The sequence below is a fragment of the Pongo abelii genome, chromosome 1 (genome assembly GCF_028885655.2).
Source record: "Pongo abelii isolate AG06213 chromosome 1, NHGRI_mPonAbe1-v2.0_pri, whole genome shotgun sequence".
Taxonomy (NCBI): Eukaryota; Metazoa; Chordata; class Mammalia; order Primates; family Hominidae; genus Pongo; species Pongo abelii.
This window is the reverse complement of record NC_071985.2, coordinates 118,828,378-118,853,295: the sequence shown is the minus strand read 5'-3', so window position 1 is coordinate 118,853,295 and position 24,918 is coordinate 118,828,378. Positions and strand designations below refer to the sequence as shown.

General features: G+C 44.2%; 2 protein-coding genes across 8 annotated transcripts in view; one reads left to right on the top strand and one right to left on the bottom strand.

The window, feature by feature from the left end:
* Positions 1–1,954: 1,954 nt before the first annotated feature.
* Positions 1,955–24,918, bottom strand: part of AP4B1 (adaptor related protein complex 4 subunit beta 1) — a 35,168-nt gene continuing 12,204 nt past the window's right edge. The window contains exons 1-11 of one of the 6 annotated variants that reach the window (XM_054553967.2): positions 11,899–12,091; positions 11,473–11,661; positions 9,506–9,730; positions 8,623–8,753; positions 8,104–8,251; positions 6,769–7,265; positions 5,590–5,673; positions 4,710–4,813; positions 3,153–3,360; positions 2,652–2,933; positions 1,955–2,387 (exon numbers count right to left, since the gene is read on the bottom strand). In XM_054553967.2, the coding sequence (XP_054409942.1) occupies positions 1,960–2,387; positions 2,652–2,933; positions 3,153–3,360; positions 4,710–4,813; positions 5,590–5,673; positions 6,769–7,265; positions 8,104–8,251; positions 8,623–8,753; positions 9,506–9,730; positions 11,473–11,585 (2,220 nt within the window). In that variant the 5' untranslated portion in view covers positions 11,586–11,661; positions 11,899–12,091 and the 3' untranslated portion in view covers positions 1,955–1,959. Of the gene's footprint in view, positions 2,388–2,651; positions 2,934–3,152; positions 3,361–4,709; positions 4,814–5,589; positions 5,674–6,768; positions 7,266–8,103; positions 8,252–8,622; positions 8,754–9,505; positions 9,731–11,472; positions 11,662–11,809; positions 12,092–24,918 lie in introns of those variants that run through there. The other 5 variants (XM_009246086.4, XM_002810403.5, XM_054553981.2 and 2 more) reach the window with 5 other exon arrangements.
* On the top strand, positions 11,832–20,958 carry DCLRE1B (DNA cross-link repair 1B). Of its 2 annotated transcripts, XM_002810404.6 has the most exons (4): positions 11,832–12,642; positions 13,861–14,026; positions 14,860–15,042; positions 18,002–20,958. In XM_002810404.6, exons 1-4 carry the CDS (start codon positions 12,454–12,456, stop codon positions 19,060–19,062), a joined length of 1,599 nt encoding a protein of 532 aa, XP_002810450.1. In that variant the 5' UTR covers positions 11,832–12,453; the 3' UTR covers positions 19,063–20,958. The 2 variants fall into 2 exon arrangements, with proteins under 2 accessions (XP_002810450.1, XP_024087636.1); XM_024231868.3 differs by lacking the exon at positions 13,861–14,026 and having other exon boundaries at positions 12,527–12,642.

The following is a 24,918-nucleotide window of genomic DNA, read 5'->3' as shown; positions in this document are numbered from 1 at the left end:
TGATAGGTGAAAAATTATCTGAAGGGTATGTGCTCATCTATGTATCTACGTAGTAGAAATCCTTGAATTAAGCTGGATGATAAAGGCTATATACTTGGATCATGTTATCTTAAGTCCTTGAAGAAATGCCTTCATTAAACACCACGTTATTATTACTATTATCATGGAGACAGGGTCTTGCTCTGTAGCCCAGGCTGGAGTTCGATGGCATGAGCATAGCTTATTGCAGCCTTGACCTCCTAGGCTCAAGCAATGCTCCCACCTCAGCCTCCCAAGTAGCTGGGACTACAAGCGCACACTGCCACACCTGGTTAATTTTTTACTTTTGTAGAGATGGGGATCTCACTACATTACCCGGGCTGGTCTCAAACTCCTAGCCTCAAGTGATCCACCCACCTTGGTCTCCCAAAGTGCTGAGATTAAAGGCGTAAGCCACCATATCTAGCCTACTTTTTTGTATGTTCTTTTTTTTTTTTTTTGACAGGGTCTCCTGTCACCCAGGCTGGAGTGCAGTGGTGTGATCACCACTCTCTGTAACCTCAAACTCCTGGGCTCAAGCAATCCTCCTGCCTTAGCCTCTTGAGCAGCTGGGATTTCAGGCATGTGCCACCATGCCTGGCTAACTCAATTTCTTTACAGACAGGGTCTCACTATGCTGCCCAGGCTGGTCTTGAACTCCTGGCATCAAGCAATCCTCCCTCCCTGGCCTCCCAAAGTGCTGGGTTATAGGCATGAGTAACTGCACACAGTCTAAGCTCTATATTAAAGTCATGCTCTCTGCTTTTGTTGAAGAATACTGTAAGAAAGTCATGTGAAACCCATTACTAACTTCTCATAGGATCTTGCACATATCTTAGTACCACCTATGTGAAACTATATGTACATTTCTTTTAGAAATCAATGTTTCTTCCTCTCTGATGACAATTATAACTGTTTCCCTTAACTCTGACTGCTAAATCACCTACAGAGACAAATCAAGGCTCAACTATATCACCTAATAGGCCCATACAGCCTGAACATTTGTGTATTTCCCCATCCCCAACCTAGCTGGTCTTAACTGGTATTTTAATTTTTCCCATTCTGGATTCACTATTTATATTTTACCATCATTTTATGAGATTTGTTCTTGCCATAAGTTGCTTCAATGTACAAAATGTGGTCAGATAAGAACAGAATAAAAATTGAGGACAAGCAACAACAATTACAGTACTACTGCTAGAGGTATGCTCTGGCTACTTTGACAGCTTGAGGGAGACCCCTAATGAAGGCAGTGAGGGTTAAAGAAAACTTCCTGAAGGAGCTTATGAGGGAGCTGAACACTGAAAGATAGACGAGGTTGTTAATTCAAGAAGATATGAGGGTGAGAAAATGTTCTAGGCAATAAATAAAAGCAGGTTTAAGTTAACACAGAGGTGAAAGAAGCAGGTGTATACAGGGAACTGCAATGCAAATGGTTTGCTTCTGCCAGAAAAGAAGTCATTTTGGGAGTGGCAAGACTTGACACCAAAGAGGTACTTTAGATGATATTAAGGACTTTGGAATCTGGCCTAAAAGCACGATTGGAAATATGAGAACAGTTAGGAATTTACTATAATAATCCAGGGAAGAAAAGATGACCCCCACAAATGATGACCCCTATCAGTTTCCACACATCAGCCATCTTTAATTACCAACACAATTACTAAAATTGATTAGGAAATAATCCAAATCCCATCCTCAACCCATCCCCTTACCAACATTAACCTCTACAACATCATCATTGAAAAATGAGGTCAATTGCCAATAGGAATGAAAGGAATGAATCAATGTTCTTTGGCCAAAAACTTAAGAATCCTGATTTCTAGATTTTCCACTCTCCTTTGTATCTGATATTATCTGGACTTACTGGCAGCTCTAATAAGAAAAACTAAGAAACTGTAATAGTTATTTATCTTACTCTAGACAAGCAACAAGACTCTGTTATGATTTTATTTCTTCAATTGTTCCAATCACAGTTTCTAATACAGAAATAAAACTATTCAGCGTCTCGGTTCTTGCTTCATTTTGTTTCACAGAGATCTGCATTTCTGAGTTTTCAGGCTCCAATAGCAGTTCTGTTAAGAACAGACAGCCAGTATCATCCTGAGCACTGAGGTATGCTTTCCATGGCTGAGACCCAGCCCTACTCATTGCGATGGTCTGGATGTTCACTACTTGAAGAGCCATCTGGAGGGTGTCAGGATGGAATTCTCCCCGCCAAGGCAACACTTGCTGATGAGCAACTTTGAGGCTAAGCCAAGTTTTCTCAAAATAATCAGCAGTAAGCTGGCGATTGGGGACTAGCGTGAGGGCTCCAGAATCAGGGAGTTCTTGTACCCTCTCCTTGTTCTCTTCAGGAATCAAGGGTCCTAAAAGACACAGAAAACTTGCGTGAAAGATGTTCTTAATCTGCAGGAGCTAAGTTTTTTATCCAAATTCCCAAATGTACACAATGTGACTTTTATCTTTGGACAAATGGCTGAAATAACCAGTGACAAACCTCTTTCTTGCTCACAAATGCTTCAAATTCAGGCAACAGTCTGAGGTTTAGTGCTAGGATACTCTACTTTCCACCAATCATTGAAAAGGTAAAGATTTATCATGACAAGATTTAAGGTAAGGGCTGTTTTTACCTGATGCAGCAAAGGATGAAGTTTTAGGAAGCTCTGGGCCACAACGCTCTGCCCCTTGGCATTTAGAGATAGTTGCCCAGTGGGCTTTGCCATACACTGGCACCAGTGTGTTGAAGTCTGAGGCCCAGCAATTCACAGGTCTTTCTGCCGGATCCTCCAAAAGTCCAAGAGTAGGGTCAGATTTAGGGCTACACAGAATCCGCTTAACTTCATCAATGCCAACTAAAAGGAGGCGATAATAGAAGAGACCTCGGTCCCGTACAGCCATATCTTTTTCTTCCTCTGAGGTAAGACAACAGATTGACTTCATTAAAAACAAAACCACTTTCCTCCTACTCTTGTGCCAACCATAATAGGAGAAAAAAATGAAGGAGAGAGGAAAACCTAGGAAGCATTCACATTTTCTTCTCGGGTCCCAGACGTGACTCACCAAACAATGAAAGCTATTAAGAATTTTTACTGTGGGTCATGGCAAATACTATTTCCTTCTGAAAAACCCACCTATGCAGTAATACAACAAACGTCCTAGCACGTCCTGGCACTCAGCAGGTCGGGAGAGGAAAAGGCGCAGCAAAGCAGTGAGCAGCTCCATCTTAACAGCTGGAAATGTTTCCGACTTCACATTCTCAACAAAGTCCTCTAACACATAAGGAGCATTAGGAATTCTTTCCCCATGGACACCAAGTAGCCAAATAAGTGCTTGCTTCCCCTAGAGAATAAAGGAATAAGAGCAAGTGCTCAACACTTGACTGTCTAAAACACAGGAGATAATAGACAGCCACTGGTTTTGCTTTTCGCTTAGTGCCAGCAGAAAAGGTATAATCTTTAGTTTACTTCATTTAATTTACTGATTCCCCCTACTATACTCTCTACAACAAACAGGAATGAAATTCTAATACACAAGAGGAAACTCAAAACTTTCATAGCCTATGTTGGATTAAGCAATAAATAAGGTTTCCTCAGGTTTGGGGCCTTTGAGCAGCTGCTCAAAGAATTTCTCTAAATTTTTCACAAAAATGGTTACTAACCTAGAGTGCACATCAGAGTCATCTGTGAAGCTTCTTAAAAATGTATCTGTCAGCCGGGCACGGTGGCTTAACGCCTGTAATCCCAGCACTTTGGGAGGCTGAGGAGGGTGGATCACCTGAGGTCAGGAGTTCGAGACCAGCCGGGCCAACATGGTGAAACCCCGTCTCTATTAAAAATACAAAAATTAGCCAGGCGTGGTGGTGCACGCCTGTAGTTCCAGCTACTCGAGAGGCTGAGGCAGGAGAATTGCCCAAAACCAGGAGGCGGAAGTTGCAGTGAGCTAAGATGGCATTACTGCACTCCAGCCTGGGCAACAGAGCTAGACTCTGTCTCAAAAAAAAAAAGTTTTATCTGTCTAGGTCCAACACCCCTGAATATTTAAGTCAGTAGACCTGTGATTACGTCCAAATCTTTGTAAAAATTTCACAAATGATTATAATTCTCATTCTAGCTAAAAACTCCATGGTCTAAATCTCTGACTCAAAACTGTTCAAGAGAGGTGGGGCGCAGTGGCTTATGCCTGTAATCCTAGCTCTTTGGGATGCTGAGGCGGGTGGATCACTTGAGGCTAGGAATTCTAGACCAGCCTAGACAACATAGCAAAACCCTCTCTACTAAAAATACAAAAATTAGCTGGGCGTGGTGGCGCACACCTGTAATCCCAGCTACTCTACTCGGGAGGCTGAGGCAAGAGAATCACTTGAGTTTGGGAGGTAGAGGTTGCAGTGGGCCGAGATCGCACCACTGCACTCCAGCCTGGGCAACTCTATCTCAAGCAAAGCAAAACAAAACAAAACAAAACTGTTCAAGAGAACAATGGTATCAGAGTTTTGTAATAAAAAACGTCAGATAAATCTTGTCTTTATAATTTATATGCCATCTATATCCAAAAGAGAATCTAAGGTGGCAATCAATTCGAAGAGTGTCCACTTCAAACACAGGGTAGAGAGAATAATTAGATTCCATTTCAAAGGGCAGGGTTTCAAGCATTCTCCCTCTACCTAGAAGTAAAGGAAAATTATAGTCTACCTCACTATCTTGAATGTTCTCTTCACAGCCGGGCAGGGCCTGACACACAGCTTCAGTACACTGAGGACACAACCAAACCAGGTCTCGGAAAGTCTGCACCACCACTACAATACAGGCCAGGGTACAAGAGCACAGGATTAGAGCCTCCAGGTAGGCAGGATTCTTAAGAACAGTCATGTATTCAGACTCATGGTTCTGGCTGGATTTCTGTAAAATGGGTTTTGGAGGTGTGGTCAATGGTTATCTAAGAAATGTAATGAAATGAGCAATAATTTCTTGAATGCATATTGCTCTTATCAGATTGACGTGAGGATAAATGAACTAACGTATGAAAAAGCACTTTGTAAAATGTTAAGCCGTATGCAAATGTGGGGTAGTATTGCTGTTGAATGAAACACGAAAGACAGTATAAATGGAACCACCAGGCCTGGGAAAATGATAACACAAGTGAGGTGCCTAGGGTTCAAAATTGAAGAAGACATGCAGGATTGGCTCTTGCAGGAACCTAAGAGTGAGTGCCTTCTTAAATTTTGCATCCTAGGCATCTTGCTTGACTTACCCTAGTCCCAACCCTGGAAGCCACTGCCTATGGCATACTGCCATAAAACAAAAAGAGAAGTAAAGATGGTGAAATATCAAGCAAGGTCATCCTAGTAGCCTTCATTATCTATAGTATAGCCTTATAGACTCATGGCAGCCTGAAGACTCAATATCCTATTAGATCTATAGACTTTATGCTTCTCTAACAGCGACAGATGATGATGCAAGGAAAAGTTCAAATCTCTATATTACTCATTCAACAACAAACATGTTTTGAGTAACTACTATAGGCCAGGCACTTGACAAAAAAAACCAAAAATCCTAAAAAGGCAGGCATTACCTGTGGTAATGTGCTCTTGTCGAAGACCCAGCAACTCTGTTAAAATCTGAACACACTGATCTGTGTAAGTCCTGGCAATGCCACCTACAGAAGAAGGGAAAGCAGAGAAAACTGCTAAGTGAAATATTAGCACCTCAATCTAAAATCATCTCCCACCAGTCAAAGACAAAAGAAACAGAATTATCTAAAAAAAAGAAAAAAATTCACTCCTTACTTAATGAACTAAGAATATAAGTTTGCTATAAAGAGAACTTTGGTAAAAATCATTTTTTCTCACTGACTACTAGAAAACTGAAAGCTCATAGCAAAACAATTCCCCATTAAACAAGGTTGAAAACTTATAGTAACAAAGGTATTTACAAGGCAGCCAGATATGAGGTACTCTTTTTGTTGCAGCACACCCGCAATGGAGTATTTTTGTGGGGGACACTTGACAGCAGTCTCCTAAGGATTTCTTGTCTCCTCTTTGCTCCCTCTTCTCTGCCCCTAAAATAACCATGCTTTATTCCAAATATGAGGGTTGCTCCTCCTCCTGTACTTGAAATCCTTCAAAACTTAGCTCAAGAGCTGTGTTCAGTTTTTGAGTCACTCCAGCCTTTTCAATTCCAGACAGGGCACTATGAAAAAGTCTGTAAGATTTAGGAATTATTCTGTATTGATCTACGTTCAGCACAATACGCAGCCCACAGCAGAAGCTCAGTAAATGACTGGTGGATTAACACAGGACTTTGAGTCAGGAAAGCTGGATTTCAGTCCCATTTCTAAAACTATACGCCTTTTGGCAATTTGATAACTGTTTTTGTGCCTGAGTGTCTTCATCTTTAAAATGAAGTTAATGACATTTGTCTACTTCTCCTGACTACCTCACGATACTGTGGTAAGATGATGTATAGGAAAGCATTTTGGATAGAAGACAACAAAAATTTTAAGTATTGTAGTTTGTGTTACCTGTATTCTCCATCCTGGAAGATACAGCAACACCAATCTTGACCAAAAAGAAAACAAAAAACAAAAAAAACTCTCTTCCCCCGTGTTTGTAGTCACTGAGCCAATTATTTAGTGCACAGTACTTTGCTTCTGAAGCAAGATTCATGCCCTTTGCTCTCTATGGCTCCTCTAACCACAGCTTTCTTGCTGGCTGGTCTAGGTTCTCAAGAAGGAAAAGGAGCAGACACCTACCTATGGCAAAGATGGCAGCCTGTGCAAAGTCCGCAGACACATCCGTGCAGTACCCTCGAAGCTCCTCTAGCACCTGCTGCACATTCTCGTCGTTCACCAGCTCACACAGCACCTCCACTTTCTGTAGTTTGATGTAGTGGGGCTCCGAGTAGGAGCAAAAAAACTTTTTGTAGTGGCTGCTAAAGTGACCTGGTAAACTATGCAAGATCTGGCGTACATGACAAAGAGCAACAAAACAGAGCTCACGGCTCTCTGAAGAACAGGCAGCTAGCAAAGGTCCCTTGACCCGCACAAGGACATCAGTTTGTACGTGGGGAAACTTTTTTGCCAAGATCAGAAAAAGTTTGGTAGCTCCCATCACCACACCTGGGCTACTGCTCTTGAGGAAACTATCCAACAGATTGAGAATGTCAAATAGTTCTTCCTCACTGCGGGGTTGGTAGCGTAGCAGAAAGTTCAATACTTCAGCTTGGCCCCATTGGTCCAGTTTTGACGTCCTATCCAAAAAAGAAAACAAAAGAGCTATTTTAGCAACAAAATTAGGACCATTTCCATGCCACTGCCGTATGACCAGGTGGTTGTTCATCATAGCAAAGGGAGAATTCTTAAAAATAGGCTGTGCCATAATTAAATCACTTTTCATGTACTATTTAAAGTTTACACAAAAAAGGCTTAAAATTCCAAGATGAGTTGTTAATACAAATGCACACTCATCTAAGACCAAAGACATGATCAGCATACACTGGGTCCAGGTTCCTTACATTTTAAGACACTATAAATGGCTTAGTTTGGGGGACATGACTAGAGAAGGGTAGAACCTATTCCCACGGTATATTTCTATTTCTCTATATCAACAAGGGAAAGTAAGGCAAATAAAAGAAATTCTCTCAGTGAAATGTGAGGGAGTTAATAGTGGTTAACTGGCTGGGTGCGGTGGCTCACGCCTGTAATCCCAGCACTTTGGGAGGCCAAGGCGGGCGGATCACCTGAGGTCAGAAGTTTGGGACCAGCCTGACCAACATGGTGAAACCCTGTCTCTACTAAAAATACAAAATTAGCCAGGCGTGGTGGCACATGCCTATAATCCCAGCTACTCAGGAGGCTGAGGCAGGAGAATTGCTTGAACCCAGGAGGTGGAGGTTGCGGTAAGCCGAGATAGCGCCATTGCACTCCAGCTTAGACAACAAGAGCAAAACTCCATCTCAAATAATAATAATAATAATCATGGTTAACTTTCTTTTCTACCCCATATAAGTTGTTCAATACTTCAGTACATCAACAAGATCCCACAAGGTAGCAGATCTCATAATAAAAAGAGCGCTGAGGCATCCAAACCGATTTAAGAGATGGTGAGCAATGGGCTTATTGATGACAACGCCTCCTTCCTGTTTCAGAATTTCCTCTAGAGACCTCAAGCAGTTCACAACTACAATTGGATCCTGGTCACGCAGCAAACTGTATAATTCATTTACCAGGGCACCATCTATAAAAAAGAACAAAGTTCTTAGATAAAGAAGAAAAGCTTCAGAGTAACAGGGATGTAGCCAGAGTAATAGCTCCAGGCAGACAAAGTTGAACTTCTCTGCTACAAAAATGACAAAGGCCACATTAAAGTGCAAGGCAAAAAAAAAACTGCCATGTCCAGACTGTTCTAAGCAGCTAATACAAAGGATCTCACTGGGGCCCCAGAGAAAGGACTTCTCATCTCCAGAAGATAGCAAGCCCTGCATCCTACTTAAAGAGATACGTACAGAACTGGGGCCACATTATTATTTTCTACCAAAGCCACATAATCTTTTATAAAGTTATACATCATGGAGGCACATTGACCATGATGGATTACACTGAACTTACCTACTTCAGAGTCTCCATGAAGATTATGCATCTTGGCACATCCAAGGACTGCCACTCTCCTGACATATGAAGCCTTATCCCGCAGACCGTTGAGAATAGGCTGTTGTATATACTCCTGCACACCAGGCATCCTAAGCAACACATCCTGGAGTTAGCCAGATTCTGAAATACTAATTTTGACATACATCAGCCCCTGTTCACCTAACAGATGGTTTAGTAGTTGCTGCACCCATCAGATCATGAAGAATTGCAGAAAGCCTCTATCAAGCTTAAAAAGCCATAATTTGACTTTTCTGCTTTTTTCTTGTTTTTTTCAAGATGGGGTCTCACTTTGTCACCCAGTGGCCCGATCATAGCTCACTGCTGCCTCGAATTCCCGGGCCCAAGCCATCCTCCTGCCTCAGGCTTCCTAGTAGCTGAGACTACAGGTGCGTGTCACCATGCCCATTTAATTTTTTGTAGATAGAGGCTCTCACCATCTTGCCCAGCTGGTCTCAAATTCCTGGGCTCAAGCAATCTTCCTGTCTCAGTCTCCCAAAGTGCTGGGTCTACAGGCATAAGCCACTGTGCCCAGCCTAATTTGACTTTTCATTTGGAATAATGATGCACAGGCAGCAAAAAAAGATATACACATAATTGTTTAGAGATATTTAACCAAAACTGAGGACTATTTTACTTAGAGTGAGAATCAAAAACTCCCTCTAATAAAATTATATGATACAGGTTATTAAGCCAAAGCAGTGGCTGAAAATCTGAGTTCAGGGTATGATAATGTTTTCCCCAGTATTAAGGAGCTCAAATAAATTATCCTCTTTAAAAACCTACACTGTGATGTCTTGAATTCATCAGCCATTTAGGACCAGACAGAGAAGAGGGTACTCACCTGAGGCTACACATGCTCCGTAACGCCAGCCCTCGCACCATTGGATTGGGGTCTGAGCAGTCTTTGCACAGCGTATTGATGGCCAGGAGAGCCAGATCTGGTTTCAGGGGAGCATATGTGCACATGTACAGATAAACCAACTTCTTCTGGACAATATCTACAGTGGCACTGGCCTTCACCATTTCCATAAAAACACCAGACACGTCCAAGCCTTGAGTCATGTACCTGAAACCAACGCACATGACAGAAGGAAGTAAAATGCAAAATCCCCAACTTACAATGGAGGGAGTTTTACTTACATATCTCCTGGTTACCCAACTAGATTGTGATCTCTTAGAGGGTAGCAGCCAGGATTACCTTGTCTATTATATCACACAATACTTCATACCATAGGCCTATAATAAACATTATTCTTCTATTCATTCAACAAACACTTATTATTATTTTTGAGACAGAGTCTTGCTGTTACCCAGGCTAGAGTGCAGTGGCACAATCTCGGCTCATTATAAGCACCGCCTCCCAGGTTCAAGCGATTCTCCTGCCTCAGCCTCCCAAGTAGCTGGGACTACAGGTGCATGCCACCACACCCGGCTAATTTTTGTATTTTTAGTAGAGACGGGGTTTCTCCATGTTGGCCAGGCTGGTCTCGAACTCCTGACCTCAGGTGATCCACCCGCCTTGGCTTCCCAAAGTGCTGGGATTACCAGCGTGAGCCACCGCGCCCAGCCTCAACAAACACTTATTGAATCCCTAGTACTTTGGTGAAATTCAACTTTTACATCCAGGGATATGCTCTTGGGACATAATCTTGAAGAAGGTGTGGTCTCAAACCTCTAGGAACTTCAAATCTATTAATGAGCCAGATGAGAATACCGTTAATTACAGTATGATAGATAAGTATTTAAACAGAAGTATTGTACAAGGTGCAGAGGGGATTCAGAGGTCTGACACTGGCAGGAAGTCAGAAAATATTTCTTCACAGAGGAAGTAATACTTTAGCTGAATGAGCAGGAGCTCACTAGGCAGATGTAATAGCAAGGTAAAGATACATGCTATGAGGTACGTAGACATGAGCAGGAGCGGCACACATTTTTTTTAGAGTCTGTAGGTAGTTGAATTAACAGCTTGTTCCTTGGGTGCTGTGATAAGTTTGGACTTTATTGTTTCTCAAACTGGTCTCCTACTGGAATCAGCTGAAATGTTTATTAAAAATGCAGATTCCTGGGTTCCCTCCCACCCTATTGAAATCAGAATCAATCCCTGGACTGGATGACAAAAAGCACCCCAAGGGATTTTTGTGCATAGTGAAGTTTGTGAACCATAGCTGTAGGCAAGAGTTATGTGTTCAGATATGTATAATGGAAAAGTTCTGTCTCAAATGAGGCAAAGTGGCCTACTAGTAAGCTGCTGCAATTGCTTTGTTGATGAAGGCCTGGACCAGAACAACAATGCTAATAAACAAGAGAGGATGGATATTTAGAATTATGAATTCAAACCATCTGACATAAGAAGTGAGGGATCAGGTGTCCTCAAGGTTGGTTCCCACGCATAGTCGGCTGCTGGTGGCATTCATCAACACAAATGTAAGCCGAACAGGTTTGAGGAAGACAGAAGAATGTCCGGGCTATTTCGGACAGACTTTTGATAAACCACGCACGTGGAAATGCCAAGCAGGCAGTGGGATACGTGGGTCTGAAGCTAAAAAAGGAAGTCTGTACTAGCTATATTACAGATCCAGGAGTCACCAGTAATTGTTCAAGCCCGTGATATGGAGGAAACTACCCAGCTGAGTAAAAGATGCTGCAGAGGGGAGACTGACATGGTACTCCAAAGCAGCAGGACGAAGACCGAACCATATAACTGTCACGTGTGAAAGCTAATTTACCCTTTCAGAGAGACTGGGGCTAGTGAGCCCTGATGGGGATTGCAAAGGGAGCAGTTAGCACGCGAAGGGAGTTAGGTGATACCTAATCACTCGCTGGATGACATTCCGGTAGCGCAGCCTATCAGCTTGAATGTGAGGATTACACAGAGCCTTCTTCACCTCCTTCACCACGTCCTCGGAGCCAAGGTACGGCATCTTCCTAACAGTCACAGGGCAGCTCCCACAGCTCCCACGGTAACTCGTGGGCTCCTTCACGCCCTGATGTGGGAGCCTGAGTAAAGGAAATATGAGTCAGTGAAAATACAAAAGGCGAGACCTCGCCTCAGGCTCGGCTTCCGTAGGGCCGGCACGCTGGCCCTGGCACACTTCCACGCCTTCCGCGACCCCGCGAGCCCCACCCTAGGCTCTTCAGGCCCTACCGTCGGCCGGCAGGCCGTTCGCCCCGCCCACAGATCGCTCCCGCTACCTCTAGGCCCTCCGCCGATTTCCAGCGCCGCGTCCGACTGACCTCAGACCCCTCCCTCTCCAGTTCCAGCCTTAATTGCGCCTCCACGCCGTTCTCATCGCGGATAGGCCCAATCTTGCTTTCTGCGGAAGTCCCGCCCCCTTGTCAAGAGACCAAACAGAAGCGCGCTGCCGGTCTCCCCGCGAGCAAGCGCTAAGCGTAGTCGCGACTCCGACCTTAGGATGCCCTTCCCCCAACCTCTCACCCTCCAGGCGCAGCCGCGCGGCTCCCTCTGGTGGAGCTGCGGCGGGCAATCGGAAATCGGCTACTTTGGCCTGCCTCCTCCCAGCAGCGCGCGCTTTGAGTGCCCGGCTCGGCCTCCGCTCCCGCGCGGTTGGGAGTGTCCAGCGCCCTCCGCGATTTGGGCTCCAGCGGGCACGGTCACTTCCTTTTTCTGTCCACTCTGGTAACTTATTCCTCTGCTGGGCTCTTTCCCTTAGGGTCTCTGGCCCTGTTCTTGCCCCAGCATGACTTTTATCGGGACGCCGTTGTGGAAGCCTCACGCAGGAGCCCTGCCCCCGTGGAGAAGATCCCACTGGTGACTCCAACCCTACCACCATGAATGGGGTCCTGATCCCCCATACGCCCATCGCAGTGGACTTCTGGAGCCTGCGCCGGGCTGGCACCGCACGGCTCTTCTTCTTGTCTCACATGCATTCGGACCACACCGTGGGCCTGTCTAGCACCTGGGCCCGGCCCCTCTACTGCTCCCCAATTACAGCCCACCTCTTGCATCGTCACCTACAGGTATGGGGCTGGAGTCGGTCTCCGAGAGCTGGTCCAGGCATCTGGATTGGGACTTCAACCTGTCATTCTTGGAGTCATAGAATGGGGGCCACGAAGACTGATTTGGAAGTTGTTTGAATCCAAAAATGCATCTTTAACCCAGAATAGGAACGTGTTTTCCAATTGACCAACTTGAGATAGTTAGCTATAAGTTGAGGAAATATTTTAATCCAGCCAAGGAAACTATTCCTACCTTTATACGTAAGCTAGGCGGATGTTTCCCAAACTTGCCTTTTTTTTTTTTTTTTTTTGAGACAGAGTCTCGCTCTGTTGCCCAGGCTGGAGTGCAGTGGCGCGATCTCGGCTCACTGCAGCCTCCGCCTCCCGGGTTCAAGCGATTCTCCTGTCTCAGCCTCCTGAGTAGCCGAGATTACAGGCGCATGCCACCACGCCCAGCTAATTTTTTGTGTTTTTTGTGTTTTGGTGACGGGGTTTCACCATGTTGGCCAGGCTGTTTTCTAACTCCTGACCTTAAGTGATCCGCCCGCCTCAGCCTCCCCAAGTGCTGGGATTACAAGCGTGAGCCACCACGCCCCGCCTAAACTTGCCTCATCTTAAGAATCCACCTAATGTGCTGCGTGGGTCTCCAGCTTTCTCCCCATCCCACCCTTAAGTCTCCAGGAGATTAAGATCAGGAGTAAGTTTGGGAATTGCTGACTAGACTGTTTGCTGAACTGTTTTTTTTTTTTTGAGATGGAGTCTCGCTCTGTTGCCCAGGCTGGAGTGCAGTGGCGCAAACTCGGCTCACTGCAAGCTCCGCCTCCCGGGTTCACGCCATTCTCCTGCCTCAGCCTCCCAAGTAGCTGGGACTGCAGGCGCCCGCCACCACGCCCAGCTAATTTTTTTGTATTTTTTAGTAGAGACGGGGTTTCACCGTGTTAGCCAGGATGGCCTCGATCCCCTGACCTCGTGATCCACCCGCCTCAGCCTCCCAAAGTGCTGGGATTACAGGCGTGAGCCACCACGCCCGGCCAGCTGAACTCTTTAAGTTGTACAAAGGGTGGGATGGGGAGTGGAAGGAGGAAGGGCAGATTGCTTGGGAATCCCCATTACGGCTTCTGCTCCCGGTGGCTCAGGATTTGGTCAGCTTTCCTGATTCATGTAAGGGATAGTCCCTGACCCGGGGAGGTAACAGGGAGGGGAGTCAGTGGTCACTGGGATGACTAACTGTTTTCTCAGGTATCTAAGCAATGGATCCAAGCCCTGGAGGTTGGTGAGAGCCATGTATTACCCCTAGATGAAATTGGACAAGAGACAATGACCGTAACCCTCCTCGATGCCAATCACTGTCCTGGTTCTGTCATGTTTCTCTTTGAAGGATATTTTGGAACCATCCTCTACACAGGTGGGCCTCTCAAGGAATCCCAGTGACTTCTCCAGACTAGATGTTACTTTTTTTTTTTTTTTTTTAATGTATAGACTGGGGCCTCGAAATGTTGCCGAGGCTGGTCTCAAACTCCTGACATCAAGTGATCCTCCCGCTTCAGCCTCTGCAGTAGCTAGGATTATTGGCACAAGCCACCACACCTGGCAGACTTTTCTTGAGCAGCCTTAACTCAATAGAAGTCTGGAGGCGCTGGAGGCCTTCTAACTTCATCACAAATGAACATAGTGACCCCATCTCAACTGATTTCCCACTCTTTTTTTTTTTTTTCTTTTTGAGACGGAGTTTCACTCTTGTCACCCAGGCTGGAGTGCAGTGGCGTGATGGTGGCTCACTGCAACCTCTGCCTTCTGGGTTCAAGTGATTCTCTTGCCTCAGCCTCCCAAGTAGCCGGGATTACAGGCGCCCGCCACCACGCCCAGCTAATTTTCGTATTTTTAGTAGAGACGGGGTTTCACCATGTTGGCCAGGCTGGTCTTGAACTCCTGACCTCAGGTGATCCACCTGGCTCGGCCTCCCAAAGTGCTGAGATTACAGGTTTGAGCCACTGCGCCTGGCCGATTTCCCACTCTTTAAGGGTCTGAACCTTGTGAAGAGTAATTGAAAAATAGGAGTAGGATGGAGACATTACAACAAAGAAACCATGCAGCTATACTGCCTAGTTCAGTGCCAGGCTACATAATAGTTTTTTCACAGACTAGTAAGCAAACGCCTGTCTATTGTTGGAGGTAGGAGAGGCTTGTCTTTTATTCTTTTGTCTCTGACCTTCTGCCCCCATATACATATTCTTCCAGGTGATTTTCGATACACACCATCCATGCTAAAGGAGCCAGCTCTGACACTGGGGAAACAGATCCATACTTTATACCTAGACAACACCAATTGCAACCCAGCCCTGGTTCTTCCTTCCCGACAAGAAGCTGCCCACCAGATTGTCCAGCTTATTCGAAAACATCCACAACATAACATAAAGATTGGTGAGTTGTTTCCTTTCAGTTTCCTGTCACCTGTAGATAGTAAACTAGATTCTTTAAGGGTTCTCACATCTTTCAGATCTTTGGGCAGTTCTCACTTTCTCCTACACTGACCACCTTATTTGAAATTGCAACCTGGCCAGGTGTGGTGGCTCACGCCTATAATCCCAGCACTTTGGGAGGCCAGGACGGGAGGGTCATTTGAGCCCAGGTGTTTGAGACCAGCTTGGGCAACATGGCAAGACCCTGTCTCTACAAAAAATTTAAAGACTAGTTGGGCATGATGGTGCATGCCTGTGGTCCCAGCTACACAGGAGGCTGAGACAGGAGGATTGCCTGGGTCCAGTAGGAGGTCAAGGTTGCAGTGAGCCATGTAAATGCCATTGCACTCCAGCCTGGATGACAGAGCAAGACCCTGTCTCAATAAATGAATGAATGAATGAATGAATGAATGAATGAATGAATGAAATAAGTAAAACTGCAGCCTGCCCACCATCCCCATTCCTAACTCCTGATCACCTATACCAATTCATTTTTTTCATTTTTTTATAGCACTCATATACTGTATACATTTTTAAATATGCTATTGCTTACTTGTTGTCTATCACCCACTTCCTCTGGCACCTGCACATATGTGCACACACACACACAAGCATAAAGTCCTTAAGAGCATCACTGGAAATGGGAAGAGACTTTGTGTGTTTGTGGAACAGAGAAGCAGCAGCCAGTATGACAGGCACACAGTAGGCAAGGAGGCTGAAAAGGCAAGAGGGGCTGTAGTGCTGTTAAGCCATTTTGGACTTGATCCTAAACCCAACCAAGAGCTATTGAAGGATTTTAAGTAGAAGAGGGACAATATGCACTCATCACCTTGCAATATATTCTATAATTTATGTATTTATTGGACTTTTTATTGTCTGATTCCCCCTGCTAGAATGTGAATTCCACTATGGCAGGTTCTGTTTTATTATAGGTATATCACAAATGCCTACACTAATGCCTGACACAGAAGCATTCAATATGAATGAATGAAATTTATCAGAACATAGATATTTAAGTGAGCGTTGTGCTTTAAATTAAGTATACTGAAAAAACAGGTTTGTGCTTGTTCTACTGATTATAAATAGTATAAAACATTGTCGAGGACTCTTTCTTGGAGTTGCCATTTGGAATAGTTTATGAAAATACATTTTTGTTTTATAAAATAAATAAATATAATAGATTTGGTTCTAAATTACTTTTTTGGTTGTTTCCAAATTTGTGAGTCTACAAAAGGACAAAGACTTGCCACCATTATAAATATTTGAAAAAGACATGTCTCAACTCTGAAAGGAGTTTCAAAATGAGACTAAACAAAGACATTGAAAAAATTATATACCTTCCAGGGTGACTACCAAATTGATTGAGAAATATCCTCTACTCTCAGGATTGCTTAACTACTTATAAAGACCTAACGATTCTTAATGTTTTAATGCAGAATTTTCTCAAAAAAGCAAAGCTGGCTAGGAGGATGCTATAGTAAGCCTTGATTAATTTTGCAAATATCTAATAAGCCTCTACCCACTAAGTACCAAGTATCCAATAGGCAGTGGGGATATAAAGATGAATAAAATATAGTCTCTGACTTGGAGGGCTCACAGTCTGGTAGGGAAGGACCTGTGGGGAGGTGGAAGTGGGAATATATATAGAGAGTAGACAAATCAGCTCCATTTGTGCCCAAGGAGTGAGATTTTGAAACATAATCAGGAATAAAGTGGATATACATAATACATACTTCATTTTAAGGCGTTCACAATCTGGTTGTGGATTTGAAACTTCTTCAGAAAAGGTCTGAGAACAGCTATTAAACAACATCTCCCATATCTGTTACCATAACCATTACCCAAATTAATGTCTCCATTTCTTTCTCTGTAAGTACTATTTGGGCCCTTCAATTGAAACTTCCACTCCAGCTTCTTCTCATCCTGGCAGTCAAAAATATTATTACCATATTTTTCTTTTTAAAGCCCTGCTCTGAGCATATTATTCTTATGATTAGAATTAGCCGTTTTCCTGCTTCACACTCAGTGGCTCCCCTTCACTTACACAATGAAGTCCGAGCTTCTTAGCGGTACATATAAGACCCTCTATTATATGGCCCTTGCTTGCCTCTCTGGTATCATTTCTTATCAATTCCTTCTTTACTTTAGTAACAGCAAACTGACCCCTCTTAAAATGTTTTCCACTATACCCTTTCTACCCTTTCCTTGCCAGGTTAACCTTGCCCATCCTTTAAGATTTAGCCTAACTTTCCCTAACTCCATCACCTGTTAGATACAATACTGTATACTTTTTTTTTTTTTTTTTTTTAAGAGGCAGGGTCTCACTCTGTTGCACAGGCTGGAGGGTAGTGGCATGATCACAGCTCACTGCAGCTTGGACCACCCGGACTCAAGTGATCCTCCCGCGTCAGCTTCCTGTGTACCAGGAACTATAGGCGTGCACCAACATGCTTATTTGTTTATTTTTGTAGAGACAGGGTCTTGCCAGGTTGCCCAGGTTGGTCTTGAACTCCTGAGCTCAAGCAGTCCTCCTACCTCAGCCTCCTAAAATGGTAGGCTTACAGGTGTGAGCCACAGTGCCCGGCCTGTACACATATCTTTAACGTTGCTCTTAACTGTGGTTTTTCTGGGTCTCCTTGTAGATTGTACTTCTTGAGGGCTGACAGTTTTCTTTATTAGTTTTCATGGTGCCTGAAACTTGCTAGATGCTCTCTTTTGTTGAACTAAATGAATGAGTGGATTCTGTGTCATTCCCCTTCATATGTCTTAGCTCAAATGCCACCTCTTCCTTGATATTCTCCCTGGATTTCTCCATGAATTGTATCTATTTTTGTTAAACATTTTGTTGATTTATTAGGATTTTCCAATAGCTTAATTTTCTTCCTTCTCTTACTTTCCCAAATACATTGAACATTATTTAGGACTCTACAGCCTGGGAAAGGAATCACTGCTGGAGCAGCTGGCCCTGGAGTTTCAGACCTGGGTGGTATTGAGTCCTCGGCGCCTGGAGTTGGTACAGCTACTGGGCCTGGCAGATGTGTTCACAGTGGAGGAGAAGGCTGGCCGCATCCATGCCGTAGACCATATGGAGATCTGCCATTCCAACATGCTGCGTTGGAACCAGACCCACCCTACCATTGCTATCCTTCCCACAAGCCGAAAAATCCACAGCTCCCACCCTGATATCCACGTCATCCCTTACTCTGACCATTCCTCCTACTCTGAGCTTTGTGCCTTTGTCGCAGCACTGAAGCCTTGCCAGGTGGTGCCCATTGTCAGTCGGCGGCCCTGTGGAGGCTTTCAGGACAGTCTGAGCCCCAGGATTTCCGTGCCCCTGATTCCGGACTCTGTACAGCAATACATGAGTTCTTCCTCTAGAAAACCAAGCTTTCTCTGGCTGTTAGAAAGGAGGCTAAAGAGGCCGAGAACCCAAGGTGTTGTGTTTGAATCCCCTGAGGAAGGTGCTGATCAATCTCAAGCTGACAGAGACTCAAAGAAGGCCAAGAAAGAGAAACTTTCTCCCTGGCCTGCGAACCTTGAAAAGCAGCCTTCCCACCATCCTTTGAGGATCAAGAAGCAGTTGTTCCCAGACCTCTATAGCAAAGAATGGAACAAGGCAGTGCCTTTCTGTGAGTCTCGAAAGAGGGTGACTATGTTGACGGCCCCATTGGGATTTTCAGTGCACTTAAGGTCTACAGATGAGGAGTTTATTTCTCTAAAAACCAGGGAGGAAATTGGTTTAGGGTCCCCCTTGGTACCCATGGGAGATGATGATGGAGGTCCAGAAGCCACAGGGAATCAGAGTGCCTGGATGGGCCATGGTTCTCCCCTGTCCCACAGCAGCAAGGGCACCCCTCTTCTAGCTACTGAATTCAGGGGTCTAGCACTCAAATACCTTCTGACTCCAGTGAACTTTTTCCAGGCAGGGTATTCTTCCAGGAGCTTTGACCAGCAAGTGGAAAAATACCATAAACCCTGCTGAAGACAGGAGAGTATAGAATGACAACATTGAGCCCACACTGCAGTTTTGAAGATAGTAACTGATGGCTGGTGGGAAAGAGTTTGTTTTTGGGGCCTGCTTTTCTATCTTTACAAGACTCTTATAGACCCACCGCAGAGCAGCACTTCCCAAAACTTGTTCACTGGGGTCCTCGTGCCTATGGAATCCTTCGTTTTATAATTGAGTATGTTTAAGAAATACTTTTTGTTATAAAATGTTTGGAGTACACGTGAGCAAATTAAAAGTTTTTTGAAGTCCTACAGCAACTTAATCTGTTTAACCTTGTTTAACCCAGTATTTCTCAAACTTCTGTGAACATGCAATCCTCTTATGTGGGTACAGAAAGAGGTAAAGAGTCTGAATCAAAAAGGACCAGGTTATTCCTGTTGCTGTTTTGTGGTGTCATGAGCCATTCTCCATGTCCCCTTCTCCCTCTTCTCAGATCAAAATCCCTAGGGAGTTCTATTTTTAAAATTATGAACTATGGCGCTGCATGCTTCAATCCTGAACGTCACTGACTTGCTGTGACCTCCATCCAAATAATTTCCTGTCTCTGCCTCTGGGAGGGAACAGGAAGCAATGAAGAGGTCTTGGAACAGTAGTGAAAATTCTGCCTCTATGTCCTTCATGAGGATGTGCAGTATCCCAGTATCACTGGGATCCATGTGGAACAGAGCCAGCTCGGGGGCTGGGCAGCTCTCTCCAAGGCAGTACCTAGAACCCAGCTGAACAACAAGGCTTTGGGTGTGAAGGGACTCCCCGGTCTGGAGACCCTATTTGGCTGAAACAGTTACAAAATATCAAATGTGTTGTCAGATATTCCTCCAATTGTTCACATAGCTGGGATATTTGTTGCTCCCCCCACCCCTTGGATTGTGTAGGGAGCCAGAGCACACAGCCTGTTTGTTTTAGTATCCAAGGAAGACACCAAGGAGCCAGCTGGCGGGAAGGGATGGGGGTGTGCAGTCTGCCCTGTCCTTCTGCTCATAACCTGACAAAATGCCAAACTAGTAAGCGGGATAGCTGATACCACGGCTATGAGGGAATAGGCTCTGAGAGGGCACAGACTTGTGGAGCTGGGCATCTGGATCAAAACTGCTTTGGGATGGAACCTCGAGCCCTAGCAATGAAGAAGGTTCCATTTCTTGTCCAGGGGATTTGAAAGAGTTTTCTGCTTTGAGAGAGAAATAGAGAGTTTAGAAAGCAATTGCTCTTGGGAAAGCTGTACACAGCTCTGTTTTGTCAATGACCTTTGTTGTAAGTCTCCCAACGTCCTATTAGGAGCCACAGCAGGTGAGGCATTTGGTGCAGCAGGAAACATGGGCACTACCTAGGCTCGAATCTGTGGCACCCTGAGCAATTACTTAAATTGTGGAGCCTAGTTCCTCATCTGTAAGATGGACTTGAGATTCCTACCTCTCATGATTACTATGGAGATCAAATAATTGGTAAAATTCTCCTAGCTCAGTGACTGCCACAGGATGGGTCTTTCAGATTTTGGTTCTCTTTAGCTTCTGGTTCTTGAAAGAAATTAATCTGTATATAACATAAGAAACTTTGAATGTCAAAAAAAATAGAGAAAAAATTTTAATTCCTCGTAGATTAATTGATTTGCTTTCTTTTAGTTTTTTTTTCTATGCATGTAGATGTATTAAATATGTAAATGTTTTTCAAAGTTGAGGTAATATTGTATACAATTTTATAGCCTACATTTTAATTTCTTGATATCTTAAGCATTTCACTTATTAGATGTTGTTCAAAAATGTCATTTTTAATATTTGTATAATACCCTATCATGTGAGTATACCTTAACTAAGCTATTCCCATATTCAACATTTTGTGTACTGTTTTTCTAATTACATATATTACAATGAACAACCTTATGCATATATTTTGCATTTTTATTTCCTTAAAGTAAATTACTGGAGTTAGATTATAGTTTTAAGTTCTTGATACCAGTTGTGCTGAATTGCCCTCCAGAAAGATTTCCTGACCATCTTTTCTGCAGACAGGATAGCATTAAAATACCTTGAAGACTCATGAAGTTTAAGTGACATCACAAGAACGGTACATGTTAACACATGGAAAATCATCTCATGTGTTAACTTAATAAATATTTACTAAACTGTGTGGGCAAATTTAGCTGGACTTCCTCTAGCATCCTCTAGCTGTCTCACTTCTATGCGGCCAAAGGTGGCTGGGAGAGATAAGGTAGTTCTCAGTACAAGGGTCCCCATATTGGCGTTATCTTCTAGCAACAAGGGAGCCCGTCTACTCTTGGCACATGCTGTGTCACACCTGTTCCTTGAAGTGGGTTCTATATGCATTCAGATAGGGGAGGGGAAGCAAAAGACTTTGAGGAATTTAGTTGTTGGTAGCATGTTTGCATTTGTTTGTTTGTTTGGCTTTTTTTTGGAGACAGGTTTTAGCTCTGTCACTCAGGCTGGAGTGCAGTGGCACAGCCATAACTCACTGAAACCTCGACCTCCCAGGCTCAAGAGATTCTCCCACCTGAGCCTCCTGAGTACCTGGGACTGTAGGCATGCACCACCATGCCCAACTCATTTTTTTTTTTTTGTAGAGATGAGGTTTCACTATGTTGCCCAGGCTGGTCTTGGTGTTGAACTCCTGGTCTCAAGTGATCCCCCCTACCTTGGCCTCCCAAAGTGCTGGGATTACAGGCATGAGCCCCTGTGCCCAGCCATGTTTGTGTTTTCATAATGGGAAAATTCCATACTATGCTAAAAGAAAAAATGTCTGCCTTCTTATACTAGAGATTAGCAGTTGTTTGATTTTCCAATAGTCCCTCATATAAAAATGCTGCATTGCATATACTTTACATAGCCAATTTAAATTATTTTTAGAATCTAAAGATGATCCTATAGATGTATGAAGATCTTGCAATTAGGCTTGAAGGTGCTGGGAAGAAGGAGGTTCCCTAGAGATCCATTAGTTATTTAATGGATGATCTGTGGGAGAACTTGTACTTTTCCACAAGGTGACTGACAATGGCTTAAGTCCCCTTACAGAAAAAAAAATCTGCCTGGCTGGTGTTGGGAGACCATCTCTCACTCTTGACCCAGATTGCCCTTTGTGGTAGGAAACAGATGAGTGACTCCACTTGTTCTTCTCTTTTCTTTTTCTTTCTTTTTTTTTTTTTTTTTTGTGAAGGAGTCTCACTCTGTTGCCCAGGTTGGATGCAATGGCACTGTCTTGGCTCACCACAACCTCTGCCTCCTGGGTTCAATTCTCTTGCCTCAGCCTCCCAAGTAGCTGCGATTACAGGCGTGCACCGCCACACCTGGCTAATTTTTGTATTTTTAGTAGAGATGGGGTTTCACCATGTTGACCAGGCTGGTCTCGAACTCCTGACCTCAGGTGATCCGCCCATCTAGGCCTCCCAAAGTGCAGGGATCACAGGTGTGAGCCACTGCGCCCAGCCCAGCCCATGTGCATATATTTTTGATGTCACCATCAGTGAGCACCTGTCAGTGTGTTAGCTGCCTCTCACCCCTCATGCTCCTCAGCCACCACCAACCACCACAAGCTGTTTTGTCTTAGACTCATGGTGCTTTCCCTTTTCTCTTCCCCAGGGGATCCCACCTATACCTGAACAGAATGATGCTGCTCTCCCTTATAAATATCTGAGTCTACAGCTGCCTGTGAGGGATTCTCAGAATGGTTAAGCTTGTCTTTATCTTGACCACAATGCCTACCCTTCATTTAGCTCTACCCTTCCATCTTGACTGTCTCATTCCTGGGTAACTTTGTCTTCTTTGAACATAGCCTTGACCTACTGGATCACAAAAAGCTCCCAGGATTCTGGGCTTGGTTCTTCTTCTGGATAAATAGCTTATTGAATCATCTTTCAATCACACAAAATTTCTGGCTAGCCTTGGATTCGCCTGTGTCTTACATTATTTACACTATTGTATTATGGCTATCTTACCGGTCCTGTCTCCTCTGGTTAATTTATAACAACTTTGGAGAGTGTGGGATGAAAAATTTGTCCCCTGTGCTATTCCATCCTCAATGTGCTCATTGAAATGTGTGTTTTTGAGGAGCTAAGGAAATTGGGTTAAGCTCACTCACCCTACTAATTAGGCTTTGTGGAGACAAAGCACCAGAGCGAGAGCAGATGCCTGCTGTTTAGGGAGTCAGGGATACAAAGTTTGGAGAAAACATGTCTTCAGGAGGAAAGGAAAGCTTTGATCAGCTGAATTTCTTCAAATTCCCACCCATCTTCCAGGCTCATACCATCTGCTTTCTAATTTCCCTCTTAATGGTGGGATAAAAATCCTTCAATTACCTCTTACTAAGAACATTTTCTCTGCTCATGCACATTCAAGAACCCAAACTATTCAGAACATTTTAGGTCCACAGGATACAAGACCCAACCTATCCTTCCAGCCTTATCTCCCAGGATTCTCCCAATGTGCACGACAGTAGGCCATAGTGGAAAAAATGGATTTTCAAGTTAGATGTCTTGGGTTGGAATACTGATCCTGTGACTTACTACCTGTGTATATAATCTCTAGCAAGCTACTCAGCTTTCCAGCTTAAAGTTTCTTTCTGTAGAGTGGGAATAATAATGCCTACCTCATAGGGTTTGGAGGAGAATGAAATAGAATAAAGCAACTAAAGCACTTCACAAGAGTATCCAACACATTAAAAAAAAAAAAAAAAAGAAAAGAAAAAAAGTTTTTGCCTTTGGCTGGGTGCAGTGGCTCATGCCTGTAATCCCAGCACTTTGGGAGGCCAAGGTGGGCAGATCACCTGAGGTCAGGAGTTCAAGACCAGCGTGGCCAATATAGTGAAACCCCGTCTCTACTAAAAATACAAAAGTTAGCTGGGAGTGGTGGCATGTGCCTGTCGTCCCAGCTACATGGGAGGCTAAGGCAGGAGAATCGCTTGAACCAGGGAGGCAGGTTGCAGTGAGCCGAGATCACACCACTGCACTCCGGCATGGGCAACACAGCAAGACCCCATCGCAGAAAAAAAAAATGTTTGGACTTAAACTCCCTGACATACCTTAAATCCTGTTTACAGAGGAGTGACTGACATGTGCAGTGCATGCCCTGGATAGTGCCATTGGCTAATCCTACCTTTCAGGCCCAGAAAAATCTGAGAGATTGGCTGATGAAGGTACTTCCTGGGGGAGAGGTTCCTGGAGTCAAGTCTAACCAAAAGGGCAGTTACCTGAAGCATCCAAGGATGCATTTGTACAGATGGAAAAAGAGTAGGGTGAAATAATGATAAGCTTCAGATGCTGTGCTGAGTAAATTTAACTGTAAAATCCTAAGGCAAAGCCAAAACACCTCAGAAGAACAAGTAGTTAATCAGAGGCTCAGAGAATCCAAAGAGGTGTGCAGAGCAGAGCAGTCTGGGCTGTGCGTTTCAAAACATTGTGGGTAAACTAAGGGCCAGACACTATGCTTGGTCTGGTTCTAGATTCTTCTGCCACACCAGCTGTATAAACCCACAACCTTGGATCAGTCCTGGAGTTCTCCTTTTCAGCTCCTGCAGAAGGAAGGCAGGGCCACTGGAGAAAAGAAGCATACAACTGGTATCACTACAGATTTCAGCCTCTGGTATTTTCAAAGCTGCTTCTCATCTCTTTAAGTCCTTGATCCACCTCCTCTCCCATGTACATCAGTGGTTATGACAAAGCTTTATGACTCAAACTCTTACAACATATGAAGCCTTAGGAAGACACCTTTAAGCATCAAGGATACCAAGCTGCGACACCCTGGGGCAACTTCCCTGGACCATAAGAACAGGTCTGGTCACCCAGCCTCACCCTAAAGGTGGCAGAATGAATCCCCCTATACCTTGTTT